This window comes from Rana temporaria, chromosome 6 (genome assembly GCF_905171775.1).
Source record: "Rana temporaria chromosome 6, aRanTem1.1, whole genome shotgun sequence".
In the NCBI taxonomy this organism is placed as follows: domain Eukaryota; kingdom Metazoa; phylum Chordata; class Amphibia; order Anura; family Ranidae; genus Rana; species Rana temporaria.
In genome coordinates, this window is record NC_053494.1 from 148517461 (window position 1) to 148537133 (window position 19673).

General features: G+C 42.9%; 1 protein-coding gene across 10 annotated transcripts in view; it reads right to left on the reverse strand.

Moving 5' to 3' along the window:
* AGAP1 (ArfGAP with GTPase domain, ankyrin repeat and PH domain 1) overlaps positions 1–19673 on the reverse strand; it is a 579218-nt gene that overhangs the window by 93992 nt on the left and 465553 nt on the right. For 9 of the 10 annotated variants that reach the window (XM_040357546.1, XM_040357547.1, XM_040357545.1 and 6 more), the window contains 2 exons: positions 17205–17372; positions 1974–2135 (listed from right to left, as the gene is read on the reverse strand). In XM_040357546.1, coding sequence (XP_040213480.1) covers positions 1974–2135; positions 17205–17372 — 330 coding nt within the window. The remainder of the gene's footprint in view (positions 1–1973; positions 2136–17204; positions 17373–19673) is intronic. The other variant, XM_040357544.1, reaches the window with a different exon arrangement.

The following is a 19673-nucleotide window of genomic DNA, read 5'->3' on the forward strand; positions in this document are numbered from 1 at the left end:
GTCACAGGGTAATCTCCGCCCCTCCTGCTTCTCTCCATACAGCGAGGCTGGCCAGCACAGGGTAATCATGTGATTGCACGGCTGCAGTATCAGAAAAGGTATTTCCCCTATTGATTTCTTACAAACACTTACACTTTCATTAATGGCAGCATATTTGCATGGGATTGCTTTCCTATGTGCTGCATTATGTAGCTGAATAGAGGCGGGAGGGGCAGGGAGGAACGCGATCTCACGATGACAGGGAGGGAGAGGGGAGAAACTGTCAAAGGAGAGAGCAGGGCTGCGGATGACGAGACACGTAAACTGACCACGGTAGTCTGGGTTTAGCAGCCATGATTATTGTGGTCAGCATAGGCAGGGGGACTCAGGAATCGAACAGGTTTATTACCAGAAAGAGAAGAATTGCACAGAACAAGCACTGTGCTGTTATTCACTCCTTAAAGGAACAGGGCCTTCGTTTTTTTTCCCTAGGTTTACAAACACTTTAAACACGAGTGCCAGGTGTATTACATGATCCAGTATTAGCCTGTATGTAACCCACAGGTGTTTGAAAACTACTGAATAGTGTATATGTAATCCAAACCACCAAGCTACCTTTGGTAAGGATTGTATTGCCTGTGAATGCCTGCCTATACACTGAGCAGAAACCTCTGCTGCCTGCAGAAGTCACCACAGACACAACGTCCTTAGACCTAGGGATGGTTATCTGCTGGCCATTGGTAGCTTTATCCCATTCATAACAATATCTTTGAACTAGACCGGACAAGTGATGTATCTTGCTGTATGGGATTTCATCAGGGAATTCCAAATGCTTACATATAAACATGAAAAAAAGATCTAGGATTTTAAAATTAAAATGCACATGGCTTTAAACCAGTGATGGTTACAAACGAACAAGAAACACATGTGGGAGTCACACAAATACATTCAGCTGTACTGTATGAATTCAATCAACTGGGTGCTGAAAAAATGTATACAAAGTATGGAATAATGTTAATGCATTATCCAATTAAATACAATGATCAATAACATGGACATTATAACATGTGTAGGCATGCCTAGACATGGCAAAAGGTCGAACAGCATATGGGTTCATGTACATAGCATGAGCAGAATGTGTGCTACACACTTGCGTCAGCTTCTGTTTGGCACTGCCTATGCACACAATGAGCGTGTTGGCCATGGGGTTCATTGAATACTTTAAACTGTTTCAGAGACCTCCAAAGTCTATTTGGTTCACATAAAGCCTTAAGCTGGAAACGGGGGGGGGGGGGGGGGGGGGGGTTGGTTACAGATAGACTGAGCACCCATCTACATTCACGTTTCTTACCCGGGACGGTTATCTGCATTTTTCAATCGACTATAAGAGATGTATTTAATGAAAACTATTGCAAAGTTGGGACTGTTGGCAACAGCAATGAGACTACACTTGGAAAAATGAAACAAGCAATTTGGTTGCATTACACTGCAATGTAATGTAACATTGTCAGATTTTTTTTTGCCAGCGCACATTGGTACCACCGATATGCATTTTTTCATTCTTTTGCATTTTGGTTGCGTTGAAAGATACAATCCAGCCATGTCTTGTAGCGATTATGACCCCTTAAATATGAAACCTTTTTTGCTTTGGGTTCCACTTCTGCTCTGGTTTTTCCTATCTCATAATACTGCTACAAGTGAGGACACAATGTACTCCTTAGAAGAGCATAAAGATACCATCACAATACACACAGCAATAGGCTAACTTAATGGAACAGCTGATGTGACTGAACTAACCAGTACAGAGACCCGTGTGGCAATGTGATGGAACAAACGGAGAAGCTGCAACACATGCTTTAATACAGTATGAGGACACATGGCAGTGGTAATAGTGACTGAACTACCTTTACGGTACGTTTCTCCTTCTCTGAGGGATAAGTGACATTTATGTGTCTCAAACATTAAGATGGGTAGGAAAGATGGGAAGGTCTCACCTTCAGCTGTGCTGGAAAGTCCATCAGCTTTAAAGTTACTCGTACTTTTCTTCCGGCGATGTTTCTTGCGGTTGGCATGCGGAGACGGTGGTGGATCTAGTTTGGGGCTTGTAGTGCTAGAGATGCTAGGACTTGAACACACAGAGTCGCCCAGTCCAGTGTCTGGAATTCAAACATGGGAACAGCCTGATCAAAATAGTGCTACCACCAAGACAAAAAGGAATTCACTGCACATATGAGGTTACTGTAACATGCCCAATTAACATTTTACTTTGATGAACAGAACGTTTGAGTATTTTCACCTGCAGTCAAGCCGTTTCTGTGTTGTTTATTTATTTGAGCATATACGGACTGTGACATTGACCCATGATTCCTGTGATTATTTATATGTGCCTATCTGATGAACAATCATTGATACTCCTTTCATGTTTGTGTTTTTGAATATTTAATGACACTTTTCGTGTTTTTGAACACGTTTAAGGACAATTCTTTTTTTTTGTCGACAACTTTCTCTTTTTCACTAGTAATTATCATATTTTTCTTGGTGGTAGCGCAACTCATTTTTTTAGATGTATATATTATGCAAAGTGCCAGCATCTTCCAGTCTTTAGCTATAGTTTGTTTCACAGCAGTTTTGATAAAAAAAAAAAAGATGACATTGGTTCCTGGTCAGGACTGAGGGCATGAAAGTAAACACGGCTATTTGTGGATCAGGTGGAATTGAAACAACGAGAAAAGAATTGAGAAAATGTCCTCCCAATAGGACCATAAAATGGGGCAAGTCCACCATGCGTGGATGTATGCAACAGGCTCCCTACACCCTCAAAAACAGGTTGGTGAATAGCCCAGGACACACTTTGCTACTCTGTGTGAAACTAAATAACATCTTGATAAAACTTTATGGAAGGTCTCCAGGGCAGCTACATTAGGAGAGACCTTGTGAGTTGTATGCCAAATGCCTGACAAATCCTCAGGGGAAAAGTCCAGGGCCAAGTCTGTGGTCCATTTTCAGATCTTTTTTAATGTGAACCTACCTGATAAAAATAGGATGGACTGTAAACTTAAGTTTTCTTCGCATCCTATGGCTCACTCGGTGACCAAAAACCCATATGCAGGTTGGGCTGTTTGCTCGTTCCAGGTCAGTAACTCATTATAAAGGAAACTTGTACTAAGAGAAACATGGAGGCTATATGCTGGATTATATGTATTGCTAACCTCTCTTTTTACATATTCATTGAGGACAGGCAGCAAGTGAAGTTAATATCATGTTAGAACACCTTAACTCCTTGCCTGCTCTGGGTTAGAGTACTAAAGAAGCAACTGGATCTGCATGGCAGCCAGGTAACAATCATTTTTATGAGAGCTCAGGAGAGGCAGCCCTTTATGTCACTTTCAATAAGGTTTACTTTAAAGAGACACTGTTTAGGATACATAGATCGTAATGTCGGTGTCTCTTTAAATTACAGGTCTACAGACGGCAATGCATTTAACCTGCATAACTTTGCGTCATTCCTATTAGTCCTTACAAAACTAATGAAACAGACCATGGGATCAGCCTATTTCTTTTACAAGGGAAGAAATAAAATGGACAATAGAAGAATAAAACAGCTTGTTCATTAAACAATGAGAAGCCAAAACAGAGGCATAGGATGGAGCAGGCAATATAATAGATACAGGGAGGAGGGGATATGAAGCAGAGACGTGGTCTTTCTACACGGCGCTTTTTCCCTTCAGTTGTTTTTTTATGGATATCACTTCACACCTTCAGTCCTGTTTTATTGCCACTGTAAGAATGTGTCCCACCCTCTACCAAAATATACCCTTCTCCTGTGGGCAGCAGCTTCAGACAGCTCCGTGTTTGTGATGAGCAAGAATAAAATAAAATCCCCATAAATATCAGCAGGGAAATGAACCCTCACTGCCGTCACTGGCCTGCTCTCAAGGACACACATAACTTATTGTACAATCATTTAGTTTCTGGGAAAGTTGGAGATGTGGCAACTTATCTCCGATGACAGAATACCACATGTTCTGCCAGTCCACAAATACCATATGCTGTATTGCATTCTGGGCTGGCAAATAACCCAATTATGAACTGACTTGCAATTTAAATCTCCAGAAGGCTGCTTTTAACCACTTGTAGGCATCCTCTGGTCAAGCAAGACATTTTGCATCCCCCCCCCGACTTTAATGACACCTGCTGAGTTGCTCAAATTTTCATTCTGAAATTCATTTTGTGCAGTTGTCTGAAGCTGAAAAACAGTGCATATTATACTTGCTAGTTTATTAGCAGACTGCAATTGTTTCTGTCCACAAAAAAAGCCAAAGAAGTTTGTCAAATGAGATGAATAACTGCCCCATCCATGGATACCCAAAACAGTACAAAATCGTTGCAATAACTGCAGTCATGCCAAAATAGTAAAATATTTAGAAACCTGCCGACTGTGCTGGATGCTAAAAGCACCACTAATAGCAATGGAGAGAGGTTTCCTCACTTGCAAGTCTAAATAAAAGAATAAATATTGCGGTGTCACCTTTGGAAAGATCCCATCACTTTCTGTCTCTGTGACAATTTCACACCAAGACAGAAGGAACCTAGGTTAGGCATAGACACACAAATGCCCCTTCCTGATGGACAAGCAGACATCGGCCTCTTGTTTGCTGCTCTAGAGCCCCCCTGGGTTAATAGAGTGTTACAGTAGATTGACGTGGCATACGCTTACTTAACGCCTTTTCTCCCCATCTCTCATTAAGAGGAGGAAATCTTGCAAGCTACACTAAAGTTCTCCAGCAAGCTTGGTGCATCTGACATTGGACATGCTTATTACTGCCTTCTAATGGTACCTCCAAACCGTTAAATCTTTACCAAAGTGGCGGATTTCGCCAAGATTTAGTCACTTCTGCCCCAGCTCACAAAATTACAGGTGAATATGGACATCTACTAGAAACATGCAGATGTGTACTCTAAGTGCTGACCTCCTTAACTAGCAATCTCAGAATTATACCAGACTCATCCAGACTACCAACCCCCCCCCCCAGTGTCCACCATTCCTCTGTGCCAATTTTTTCGCTGGTTTCAGCATACTCAAATAAAATCGAATATATCTCTGCCCAAGTTACCATATTTCACCAACTGTCCTCTTTGCTCCTCTAAAGATCTCCTTGCTCTTTAGCTGCCTCATCACACTTCCCCCCCATGTTTGCCTCCTTGACTTCTCCAGAGCCTCTTCCTCTATCTGAATCTGTCCACCTATCTCCTATTCTAGTAAGCCTTTCAGTAATCCCTGAAAACTCATCACTTCAGGAAACCTATCCTTCCTAAAGCAAACAACTGAACTTTTACTTTTTCCATCAGCTCACACATTGTTAATACCTTTCTGCATCACTTCCCCTTCATTTTTAATTGCGAGCCCTCACAAGCAGGGCCCAATTAACCCTCTTGTTCTACAGTGATAGTGTAAAGATTGTAAGAGGTTTATAATTACCTGTACTGTGCAATGGAATTGCACAGAGCGGACCCAATCCTCGTCTTTTTGGTGCTGGTGCTCCTGACTCCTCCTCTTCTTGGTGTGCCACCATAGAAAGCTGCTTCCTCCTGTGGCACACCTGCAGACTCAATCCCCGGTTAGAGCTGCCTGTGTCCATAGACACGCAGTGGCTTGGCCCCACCCCCTGGTCACAGGATTTGAGTGACAGCAGCGAAAGCCGAAGGCTCCTGCTGCCGCAGCAAACTCTCTGAGAACTGGAAGCGAGGGGAAAGACCCATTGCAGAGCGCTAGATCGAGTGAGGACTTAAGTATTAGGGGGGCTGAGGGGGCAAAACTTTTACCTAAACATGTTTTACCTTAATGGAAGAAATGCATTAAGGTAAAAAAAATTTAGTCTTCAGAACCACTTTAATTTGTATTGCAACTTTATTTTTTCCTTTATTTGGTAAAATGCTGTGCAAAGTGGTGGAGCTATATAAATTATTTATTGAAATAATAAAAAGATGACATCTTATAAAATAATCAGCCCACACGTGAAAGAGGTACAAGATGAATGATCTGGTCATATTTAGCATAGATAGCATGACAATTGAATGACTAAAGTTGCCCATAGACGTGAGATAATGGTAATTTAAAAAGAGAAGGCCAAAGTTTTTTTGGCTATACTTCTACTGTGGGTCACAGGAGTGCACTTAGTTCTGCAGGCTCTACAAAGATTTTGACCATATGCTTGGGATTCTCCCTAAAGCCTAAATCATCAGCTGGTGCCGATGACGCTCCGATATTCAGAAAATGTATTCCTACCTGCAACAACTGGTTTAGCCTCTCAGTGAGCCGCTGAGAGCCTGAGCCAGCTCAGCGCTCTAGTGGGAGCTGGAGGAGGAGAACAGAGCAGAGAGCTGGTGGCTGACAGTGCCCAGCTCCCTGAAGGCTGAAGACCAAGAACTGAGCGATCAGTAGTGTTTAATTGGTCAGATCTTGGTTTTATAGGCCATGGGGGACAACCGCAGTTGGGATCTGTACTGCAGCCATCTAGGCAAGCATGATTTTTTTGGGGGTTTTTCCAAGTCCCATACTTGACTTTTTAGAAAGCGAATCAGCACAACAGCCAAGCAAAAGGCATTCACTGAATCAGAATTCAACAACGCTTCCTCCAGGAAAGGTTTTCTTTAAAATGGTGCTTTATACAAAGGACTCACTCAATCCTGATCACATAACAGATGCTCAATTACTAAACCACACTACCCTATGGCCTCTAAATAAAAAAAGACAAAAACAAAAAGATTTCAAATTGGTTGACTGAACAGCAATAAATTAAATGCAAGTCTATAATTTATTATTATTATAATACACGATTTAGCGCCAGCAGTTTACGCAGCGCTTTACAATATAGAGGGGGGACAGCACAATTACAGTACAGTTCAATACAGAAGGTACAGAAGGGCCCTGCTTGTAGAGCTTACATTCTAAAGAAAAGGGGGTGGTGGTACAAAAGATAATTTATCAGTTCATTTTGTGATTGCTATATAGTGTTTGTGTATGGACTAACCCTTTACTCACTTGATACTTTCACACAGGTATTTTAACTTTCTGCTTTCCCCTTTACTCCGCATTTATCTTCCACAATGATTGAACTACAATGTCCACTATGTTATCCTTTGTTGTTTGGTATTGGATGCCCTTTGACAAAATTCTCTACCACCCTGTGAGAAACCTGAGAGGCGCTATTTTAGACTCCCTACAGGTGACCATGGGGACAGACAGAGCACTTATTGTGCAATTATTATAAGGTATATGCTCTCTGAACCATCTTCACAATGCACATGGGACCTCTGACTACCCACAGGTTGCAGGTGCTCTGGTGGTTAAGGGGTTATTACACCTAGGAATCATTTCAATGACTGGAGTTGGTTGAGAGCTTCACTGCTCTACTGACAAATCATACAAGACAGCTAATTTTACAAGTCAGGTAGCAGATACCACACAGCCGGCAAAAAGCGGGCAGAAGCTGACATCAGATCCTCCAACTCCTTCCTCCTCCCCTCGATACCCCTCCCAGACCTCACTGACATTCTTTCCCTTTACCAGCACCTCCTGTTTTGTGGTCCTTCACATAAAGTAATTTATCTAATTAGGAAACGTTCAGAGCGGCTTTCAAAGGCTGAAGCCACAGGGAAACATAGGCTGCTTAAAAAAATAAGATCCTTTTACTCTGCCCCCCATGCATGCCGTTAATTGAACGCTAGGAGGGGGGAAGAGAGCATTGAAATCAGAAAATAAAATGAAGACCCAATGTGTGTTATTTTGTCTTGGACAAAAAGCAGGGACAATAAGCAGCATATTCACTAGCAAAGAAGGACATTTAAATCCAAAAGATAGAGAAGAACAAGACGAAACAAGAGAGAAAAACTTGTGTCTACAGCCCCGCTGATATCACACACACATTAACACAGCGCTTTTAAATTCGGAACCTTTTAATAAAAGGGAAGAGAGAAAGTTTAAATTAAAAGGATCTTTCTTGTTTGAAGTAAATGACAAAAATAGGAAATAAAAAAACCTTAAAGTATGAAACGATGAGCCAGAAAGTGGGGGGGCCGAGACACTGAATTCACAGTCTGAAGGAGGAGGGAAGGGTGGGGGGCACTTTGGGGGGGGGGGAAGTTTTATTACAAGGGAATATCAGAAGCATTTATCATTTTTCTCGCATTGCCAAGTACCTGATTATTCCTCATTTCCTTTTTTGTCATGTTCCTGATGAGTTTTTTACGCTGGTGCAGTTAACTGCTTGCTGGTTTACTACAAACAGCAAATCTGCTTTTGGGGGGCTAATGTTGAGGCTTTAGCAGCCATTAAAGACAGGTCATATACCCACCAAGGGGGATTTCCCACAAAGCTGGAAGTCCACAGGCTGTCTGCAGCCAATGTGAAATAAAGGTCACTCATGGGCTTGTATTCCACAATATCAGGGATTTGTACACCCACAAAAACTGGTAAGCCAGGAGGTTCTTTTCTAGCTTAAAGGAAAGAAGATACCAAGCAAATGGTCAAGTAATGACTATTTATTACGAACATACATAACCTATCACTAACAATCTCCACCTTTAAGGCCAAAATACACTGCTGGGTTCTCTAAAGTTCAAGCCCATGGGCTGAGCGAGAGAAAATCAATCGGATTTTCCATACATGCCAACAGGAATCGCCACAACCAACGGCATTACCAAACAGTGACTGCAACCGATGGCACGCAGTCACTGCTCAGCTGATAAACTTCCACTCAGGTCAGTTGTTTTTTAAATTTACTTTTGTCAAGCTGGGTGGTTCATGCACTGCCACCCACAGTTTAAATTCGGCTTGATGCAGAAGGTATAGACTGATATTTGAGCCATCTATTGAGGGCCATTATGGTACCATCATCTGGATCAATTGGATGGTCATGGAGTGAGTGAGTAACTTGTATAGCGCAACAAATGCAAACTTAATTGCCTCAAGGCGCTTGCTGGACTGCTGGTGACTCTAATGCTGCAAGAATGTGGTGTACTGCTTGCTTTTCCATACTTGCCACACCTAGGTCAGTCTGCATAGTGATGGGTAGCCAAACTCTACAGCATGATCCCATTGTATGGGGGCAAGAAAAAAAATCAAGTCCAACTGAACTTAGCGGAGTTCCACCCCCCTTCCGGTGCCACAATTGACACCTTTCGGGGGGTCAAGGCTACACTGCCAGGTACCCTTACCCGCAATGGCAGCGGCACCACCCGACAGCTGATTAAAGCTGTAGTAAACCACATAAAGAAAAAAAACTGCAAGCAGTTTTAATGTACTAGTATGTGATACTTTGCTTAAAACAAAGCCTTCCAGCGGCACGCTGTCACTGCTGACATGGCTTCTATCTGTACCCAGTCTTTCTTCCGGGTTGGCAGGCTCCAGTCCTTTGATTTAACAAGCCGTCATGATGTCCCTCCTGCGCATGTGCGCTGGAGCCGCTGTTCACAGCCCATGACTCTCAAGGAACAGCACAAGTATGCCATTCCTTCAGAGAGCATGTGCCAGTGACGTCATCAGTGGCTTTGCAACTAAATATCCCCTAAACGGAGCACGTTTAGGAGACATTTACTGTACTTATAGGTAAGCCTTATTATAGGCAAAAAACAACCAAGAGCGTTTACTTCCACTTTAAAGGTTTGTTTAAAAAAAAAAAAAATACTTACCTGCTCTCTGTAATGGTTTTGCACAGAGTAGCCTTGATTCTCTTTCTTTATCTCAGGTCCACAGCCGGCACACCTGTCTCCTCCACCTTTACCAGTACCCCCAATAGCAAGCCGCTTGCTATGGGGGAACTGGTGCATGCTTGCTCCCAAGCCCCGCTCTATGCATCCATAAGACATAAAAAGCCACGGCTCTGCCCTGCCCCCCCCCCCACTCTCTCTTCATTGGCTGTAATTGACAACAGTGGGAGCCGATGGCTCCCTCTGCTGTATCAGCCAATGAGGAGAGAGAGACCCAGGACAGCTGAGGCTTTCGTGCAGATTGATGGATAGAGAGGGGGCTCAGGTGAGTATGAGGGGGAGCTGTGGGGGGAGCAGCACAAGGAAAGCTTTTTAACTTTATGCATAGAATGCATGAAGGTAAAAAACTTTCAACCTTCACAACCACTTTAAATCAGCTAAATACATTGCAGGTGCATCAAAACAAAAAGGTTCAGTTAATTTTCTTTAGAACGCAGACTCAGTCTTTGTTATAAATCCTATCTCCTACCAGCAAGCTGCACAGAAGCTCAGTTCTCTGTGGAAGCAGTGGCCTCGGTGCAGGTTCCAACATGCACCCTGCCGAGTCAGAGATTTCCAATCAGCAGGGAGAATGAAATACTGACCAGTAGTCATCTGGCCAGAGATGGATTTTATTTTTCCGTTCATCCAACATTGTATTCTGGCATTGGAACTCTGTCAGAATACACTGTTCAGCCACTGAATAAGAAATATTTTTCAACAACCCTATTCAACAGATGTTGATCATTAGATAGGGAGCGTATTGGGGGGGGGGGGGTCAACAGCCTTGGAAATCTTATTGATATCGCTTGTCTGCGGAAAGCGGTCTGAGCCAAGACAAGTTGAATCAGCCGTTTCCTTCAAAGCCGTTGTCGGAACAGCCGTAGTAGGAGGAGAGAGGGACATGGGAAACCTGATAACTAGACTTACAATGCACCTAGCACCATTGGACAAAGTGCTACATGTAGTTTATCCCACATTTAAAGTGATATTAAAGTCAATGTGGGCTACTGCACACAGAAGGCAAAACACCTTGAGCCTTTAGAACAACTTTAAGCACTTTCCAAGTATTTATTCTTCACTCATTTTTAGTTATATTGTTGTATACTAATTGCTAATATTCCAAATTATATTAATATAACATCTATATTTTACTAGCTGATCGTTTACATTGTATTTAGTTAATTGATAACGTGGTCACCTAATGCTCTGGGGTAATGCTTGCTTATGTTGTAGTTTTTCTGTATACAATGCTACAACATTGCACTTGATATTTATTTCTATTGCATAATCTGTAGAAGGGTTCAGCAAAATATGTAATACCCAAATGTAAGTCAAGTCTTCAAAACCCATCTTCAGGCAAAATGTGTTGCCTGCCACCCAGCTGCGCTTTTGCCCATTAGCAGCCTGTTTTTTTTTTATATACCCTTCCAAAGCTATTGTTTTTTTTACCAGTGTATTAAGACACTCCATTGGGCTTCTTCCAGAATAAAGAACTAAAAACCGGATATCCAACTCGGTCTGGGCCCACTACCAACTGTCTTTTTCCGGCCTGTTGCCATGACATCATCTCACTGACACTGGAGTCTTTAAGAACCTACCAGGCCCGACTCCTGCGTGGGTATAATCCCAATGCTGTGGCAGGTTTACTGATGTGGTCTGTTTGTATGTTTTATACTCAATAAAAAGATAAAAAAAAAAAAAAAAAGAGGTAATAGACAGCAAATGGGAAGTCCATGTCACCAGGCAACAATATGGGCATCCAAAGAAGAACCCACTCAGGCTGCGTACAGATCTGGGGCAGGTCACCTGACTGCAGATTTAAGTACTTGGGGCATTTAGCTTAGTCTTTTGTATAAACCACCAGGGAGAATAACCTGTGTGGGCAAGTCAAATTTTGTGAGGGTAGGTACCTGATGGGGGTAAATGTTAACCATCGCTCTGTAGGGGTCAATTATTAATTTGATAAAAAGTTTATATTTAAATTCATGTTTAAATATTCTTTCACTAATTATATACAGTATCTCACAAGAGTACACCCCTCACATTTTTGTAAATGTTTTATTATGTGACAACACTGAAGAGATGAAACTTTGCTACAAATATAAAGTAGCGAGTGTACAGCTTGTATAACAGTTTAAATTTGCTGTCCCCTCGATATAACTCGACACACAGACATTATTGTCTAAACCGCTAGCAACAAAAGTGAGTACACCCCTAAGTGAAAATTTTCAAATTGGGCCCGATTAGCCATTTTCCCTCCCCAATGTCACGTGACTCGTTAGTGTTGTAAGGACTCAGGTGTGAATGGGGAGCAGGTGTGTTAAATTTGGTGTTCTTGCTCTCACTCTCTTACACTGGCCACTGGAAGTTCAACATGGGACCTCATGCAAAGAACTCTGAGGATCTGAAAAAAGAATTGTTGTTCTACATAAAGATGGCCTAGGCTATAAAAAGATTGGCAAGACCCTGAAACTGAGCTACAGCATGGTGGCCAAGACCATACAGTGGTTTACCAGGACAGGTTCCACTCAGAACAGGCCTCGCCATGTTTGACCAAAGAAGTTGAGAGCACATGCTTAGCTTCATAGCCAGTGGTTGTCTTTGGAAAATAGATGTATGAGTGCTGCCAGCATTTCTGCAGAGGTTGAAGGGGTGGGGGTCAGCCTGTCAGTGCTCAGACCATACGCCGCACACTGCATCACATTGGTCTGCATGGCTGTTGTCCCTTCTAAAGATGACGCACAAGAAAGCCCACAAACAGTTTGCTGAAGACAAGCAGGCTAAGGACATGGATTACTGGAACCATATCCTGTGGTCTGATGAGAGCAAGATAAACGTATTTGGTTCTGATGGTGTCAAGCGTATGTGGTGGCAACCAGGTGAGGAGTACAAAGACAAGTGTGTCTTGCCTACAGTCAGGGAAGGTGGTGGGAGTGTCAAGGTCTGGGGCTGCATAAGTGCTTCCGGCACTGGGGAGCTACAGTTCATTGCGAAAACCATGAATGCCAACATGTACTGTGACATACTGAACCAGAGCATGATCCCCTCCCTTCGGAAGACTGGGTCGCAGGGCAGTATTCCAACATGACAACGACCCAAAACACACCTCCAAGATGACCAATGCCTTGCTAAAGTAGCTGAGGGTAAAGGTGATGGACTGGTCAAGCATGTCTCCAGACCTAAACCCTATTGAGCATCTGTGGGGCATCCTTCAAACGGAAGGTGGAGGAGCGCAAGGTCTTCAATATCCACCAACTCCGTGATGTCGTCGTAGAGGAGTGGAAGAGGACTTTAGTGGCAACCTGTGAAGCTCTGGGGAACTCAATGCCAAAGAGGGTTAAGGCAGTGCTGGAAAATAATGGTGGCCACACAAAATATTGATACTTTGGGCCCAATTTAGACATTTTCACTTAGGGGTGTACTCGCTTTTGTTGCCAGTGGTTTAGACATTAATGGCTGTGTTTTGAGGGAACGGCAAATACAGTGTACACTGTTATACAAGCTGTACACTCACTACTTCAGTGTTAAGAAAAAGCTAAGGACATTGAGCTTATATAATTTATATTTTGCCATTAGCCATCATGACAATATTTGGGGTTGTCACCAGTCCACCTTTAATGTAGACGGCTGTCTTGGAGACATTTGACTATTGTGTGTTTTCTCAATCACTGTTTTTTTAAAGCCTGTTTTGATATTTGTGGGGTTTTTAAATCATACCTACCCAGGTGGTTGCAGCATTGGTCTCCCGCCAGCTCTAACACTGAGAACCAAGCATTCAAACACCGCCACTCACTAGGTTCTCACCGCTCCCTAGAGCAGAGAGCTGGTGACTATCAGTCACCACTCACCGCTCTGCCCCCCCCCCCCCGCTCACTGGAGCGCTGGGCTGTAAAGGGGATGGGAGCAGCACACCATATGCGAATCCCGACCATATGGTCGCAATCCTTCCCAAGCCTGGACTGGCTCTGTGATGTCAGCTGACAGAAGGCTTCACCCTGCCGTCTGCTTAAAACGGGTTACCAGAGTGCAGATCAATCTGCACTCCTGTGATCCACCGGAGAAGTACAGCCAAACGAGCTTTAGTTGTACTTCTCCTTTAATGGTGTGAAACACCCACAATACTCTTGGCAGCAGGTGTTCATTTATGTTTTACACCATGAATTAGAACGAGGAACAGAGTTTTTTTTTAAATAGTAGTAAGAAAGAGGTAGTTGTAAGGAAAGAAATACATGCGATTTGGTCATTATGATGAGCCCTTCTGATTTATGTGAAGAATGAGAAGTTGTGAGAAGTCCACTTTGAAAGAACCATTCTTATTGGCCTTAGCAAGCAAATTCTCCCTTCGCATTTGCTGTGTAGTATAGAAGAATAAAAGGGACTGATTAATAGTAAGAGAACCAAGAAAAGTTCCTCTTTCAGATACATGCAATCTTGAGGCCTAGTATCACATCCCTAACAAGGAATGCTAGTCATATTTTGCCCTATGACAAGCTGGAAAGTTCAGGTTCCATCAGAGACTTCAACCTGGTATAATTTCAAGACGGATCAATAATAAAAAGAATAAGACAAGCATAACTGTGCCTTCAAGTTTCAATGTCACCTTGAAACCTATCATTTAAAAACATACATGGACATGCTGTTACTAGCTGAATTCTTTAAAAGGAGGTATGCTCCCCATATAAAGCCCCAATAGAGAGACCCCTAATTCTTTCCTGAGCTCACTGTTGTAGAATTAACAGGAGAGAAGGTTACCGTTCCTTTAAAGGTTCCTGATCTAGATGAATAAAAACACATACAGCCGTTTTCTGGGCTCTCTGCAGACTGTATTGTTCCTCTGTGACAATGCTCACAAATAGCGTCTCTCACAGGAGACATCTTCAAACCCTCCCCCCTCCCTTGAACGTATGGCTGTCTTTTTTTGGCTGCACGAATCCTTGTTATTATTTCTTGCGCCTCTGAAGACATCTCTCTTCTCGCTTTCCCTCTGTTCCGTTTCCCCCGTCACAAGATTGTCACTCGGAGGAATCTTTCTCTTTCTAGTGCCTTTCTCTTGGAAGAAGCTTAAAGCCTCGTCCCCGACAGTCACTTCTAAGGGGTTATGGCCACGTTCCTACCTCTGCTGTCTGCATCACCTGAATTCCCGAATAAATCTTTGCTCCGGAACCAGACTATCTTTGCAAATTACAACCGAATGTCGCTATATTCTACTAACAACCTCAATGCCAGATATTTAAAGGGAACAATAGCGGAAGAGGGCAAATTATTCATACATACTATATGTAAAGATATAATCTTCTCCGTAACATCTGTCATTCCCTGCCTTGAATAGAATCAACGGCAGTTTTTCCCCTGAATGTTCGTTGTACTGCTATATATTCTGTATTAACGCATACCTATAATCAGGGATGGACCTGGACTGCAGCCTTCATCTTTAAATCTAAGCAGTACCATCTGAGTGAATTGCAAAGTTTAGTCAATCCAATCATGACTGGTCATTGAGTATGTATCAGCGGGGCTTATTTATTGGAACCACTTTCCATTTAGTACATTCTTAGCAAAACCAGGTGGAGGTTTTGCAGACAATGGCCAGTATGATAACAGTGTTTTTCTAAGTGTGAAATGTGCACAAAATCTTCGATTGATAGAACGTGGCTGTAGAGAAGATTTTTGTACCAGATACCATTGCAGGGGTTGGTACGATAGGGGAATTGTTAATTTAACCATCAGGCAGGATGCACCAGCCTATACTGACCCTTGGCCAGTTTAGAGATGATGCTGGACATGTGTCCTAATGGAGGTGGCCAGCATGGTTAGCAATTAACAGACTAGACTTCCTTTTTAGGAACTTAACAGGAAGAATTTGAAAATATCAGTATAAAAGCCACTTTTTGTATACCGTTGTCACCCAAACAAGGTTATAAATCTTCACCGCTGAAAAAAAAAAAACTTCATGTACATTGACTCTGGCATAGGGTGGATTGTTGGAATGTGAATACATGTGAGAAAACCAATGTGCATCACCATGAAAGGTGAGTTTTGGTAGAGGATAATTTTTTAACAGAAAAGAGTAGAAAGTGGACTTTTTAAAGGTTGTGATACTGGTAAGTTATCAGAGCTTGGGAAACATTAACCTAGGCTAACAGAAGCACTTACAGTTGAGTGTGCTGCATCTTGCGAATGAAGGCTATTTGATGGGACAGAAGAGAATTTGCTTCCAGTAAGTTTGTTCTTCTTTTTCCTGTAAAGTGTTCTTCAGCATGGTTTAAATACCTTAAAGGGGTTGTAAACCCTCAAGGTTTTTCACTTTAATGCATTTTATGCAATAAAGTGGAGTTCTACCCATTTAAAAGTCAGCAGCTACACAAAGCTTACCTGCTGACTTAAAAAATCGCACACTCACCTGTCCCACGGTCCAGCAATGCGGGCGAACAAAGCCGCGCTCCTTTCCCCCCTTCTCTCTGCAGGACCAGCCTTGTAACTGTGGGTGCCCAGCTGTGGCCTCACAGCCGGGCATGCACTGCACATGCGCTGCACACTGTGAATGGCCTGCAATCTTCTGGGACCTGTGATGTGTCACAGAAGATTGCAGAGAGGGAGGGAAGAGCGGCAAAAGTCTTTCTAGCGCGGAGTGCCCCAGTAAGTAGTGGAACCTGGATGCCTCTAAAAAGAGCCCCCCCCCCCCCCAACAATGAAATGCCAAATGTGGCATGTCAAGGTGTCACCATCACTTAAAGCAGAAAATCCATTTTTGGGTGGAACTCAGCCTTAAAGGTGAAAAACCCCCTGTGATGCAGCAGCCCCCCAGAGCCCTCCTTTACTTACCTTAACTCGGTCTTTCCAGTGATAGGGATGAGCCCACCAGCTGGGGGTGATCGAGGCAGAGTAATTTTTGGGTGCCAAGTGTCCCCCTGCTCCCCAAACCATGAGGGGAATCCTGTATTTGTGTGTGGGCACAGATATACACTATATTGTCAAATTATTGTATTGGAACACCTGCCTTTACACACACATGAACTTTAATGGCATCTGAGTCTTCGTCAGTAGGGTTCAATATTGCGTTGGCCCACCCTTTGCAGTCATAACAGCGTCAAATCTTCTGTGAAGGTTGTTCACAAGGTTTAGGAGTGTGTCTGTGGGAATGTTTGACCATTCTTCCAGAAGCGTATTTGTGAGGTCAGGCACTGATGTGTAATGAGAAGACCTGACTCGCAGTCTCCGCACCAATTCATCCCAAAGGTGTTGAGGTCAGGACTCTATGCAGGCCAGTCAAGTTCCTCGACTCCAAACATGCTCATTCATGTCTTTATGGACCTTGCTTGCCATATGTGTGTGTTTGTGTACAAAATTTGTGTATGATATTCATGAATAAAAGTAAAATACCTTACTAAGGCATTATAATATATAATTCTCCTGATCTTACCTAAAGTAAATTCATGATATACTGTGTAAAAATGTGCTTGTACAAAGGTACTTACCACTACTGATGGCAGAGTTTGCTAGGACAGCACCTTCACTCCACTGGTCAGCACTAGACACAGAGTATGACCGCTGGTGCATCCCATCAAGGCGACTGAAAGAACCCAAGCTAATGCCACTAGGACCACTGGCCATCTGGGTAACGGATGTACTGCTCGTCACATTTCCTGTAATGCAAATGATAGGAGATCAAGATATTTGTTGCAAAGTACAGAGGCTGCACAAGGATTTCAAAGCTTCAATTGCTTAACTTACACCTATTAGAGAAATGAATAGTAGCAAGTGTTAATAAGTCAGCATTGCCAAGCCCAGATTTGTGAAAAGGCCTACAGGGCTGTGGCCTAAAGAGACAAAACTTTAGTGGGTGTTGCTGGCAATCCTTCGTTTCATCATTTTTTTGCATTTTATCTATTAAAATATTCATATTGGCTAAATGTTTTAACACAAATCTGTGTCCATGGGGCATGGCACGTCAGAAGTAGCCTAGTGGGAACAAATGAAATCTAGCTCAGAGTCTCACAAAACCTACCTACTGCTCCTACTATCAACTGATAAAAGGCCATATTTCTGGATAACAGTATATTGGATTGCTTGAAACACTATTAGAAGAGTGAGAAATAAAGCATTGAACCCACGTATACGCATATTCATGTTTTAACAGACATTGTCAACATAACAGACCACACTGTCTGATACATCAGCTTTTAATCTATTCAGACAAGCAGCACTGAGTAATGCTGAATGAACACAGGTGAAAGATGACAAAGCCGTCAGCTCTCAGCGAGCTGAATGAAATATGTGAGCATAGTTCACATTGAAGATTGTGAAAGATAACTTATTAAGTACCAAACAGAAGGGTGACATGGCCCATAAACCTCCAATTCTGTAAATTACAAAATGATAAAATGTTTCCCAATAGTTTTGTCTACCATTGTTCTGTGTACAGCTGTGGCCAAAAGTTTTGAGAATGACACAAATATCAATTTTCACAAAGTCTGCTGCAAAATTTAAGTCTTTTTTTTCCCACAAATAGAGCTTTCCTAAACTAAACACATTTATTCATCGTTTAGGCTGATATATATTATTCTACATATTTCTAGTAAAAAAGAAAAAAAAAAATCGCAGAAGGCGTATATTAATTGATTTGCGCAAAAGTTTGCATCTACAAACTATGGGATAGACTTTTTTTTCTTATTGTTTTTACTGGTAATGGCAGCAATCTGACCCCAAATGACACTTTGTGGGGACCAGTGACATTATTATATTGATCAGTGCTATAAAAATGAACTGATCAATGAAAAAATGACACTGGCAGGGAAGAGGTTAACACTAGGGGACATTCAAGGGGTTATGTGTGTTTCCTAGGTGTGTTCTAACTATAGGGGGGATGGGCTCACTGGGACACGACAGAGATCACAGTTCCCAATTACTTAGAACACAAGATCTCTGACATGTCATCTGGCAGAATGGGGATCCGCTTGTTTACACTGGCAGATCCCCATTTCCTCCTCTGTACTAGGCAATCACGGGTCGCAGGCAGACAGAGACCACCCGACCCGCGGGCGCACTCCCACAGGATGCAGCCTGCCACTGCGCCAGCCTCTGTACAGCTACGGCGATTTTCACAGGAGAGCTGACCTGCTGCTGTAGAATGACTGAGGCTGAAATCATTGTTGTTCATCTGTTAATCATGGTTACCTGCAAGGAAACACGTGCAGTCATCTTTGCTTTGCCCAAAAAGGGATTCACAGGCAAGGATATCGCTGCTATTAAGATTGCACCTAAATCAACCATTTATCATCAAGACTTCAAGTAGAGAGGTTCAATTGTTGTGAAGAAGGCTTCAGGGTAACTAAGAAAGTCCAGCAGGCACCAGGCCCGTCTCCTACAGTTGATTCAGCTGCAGGATCAAGGCGCCACCAGTGCAGAGCTTGCTCAGGAATGGCAGCAGGTAGGTATGAGTGCATCTGCACACACGTAGGTAGATTCAGTAAAAGTTAGGCCGACTTATCAGTAGATAAGCCGGCCTAACTCAGAATCTACGCCGACCTATGTTTAAGTGTATGCTCAAACAGAGATACGCTTAAACATATCTAAGATAGGATGGCTTGCGCCGTCCTATCTTAGATTGCAATTTTTCGGATGGCCGCTAGGTGGCGCTTCCATTGCGGTCGGCGTATATTATATAAATGAGTTTGTATGCCGATTTACGAACGTGCGCGATTTACGGCGTTTCTGTAAGGCCTTAGGAGGCCTAAAGTTATTCCACCTATTAGGTGGAATAACAATGTTAAAGTATGGCCATCTTTCCCGCCGCGAGATTCGAAATTTTAACGTTGTTTGCGGAAGTCGTCCGCGAATTGGGATTTACGTCGCTTACGTCGACGTCGAAATCAATAGGCCCGTGCGGCGTACGTAACCGCAATGCACACTGGGAAATGTAGTCGCCCGGCGCATGCGCAGTGACA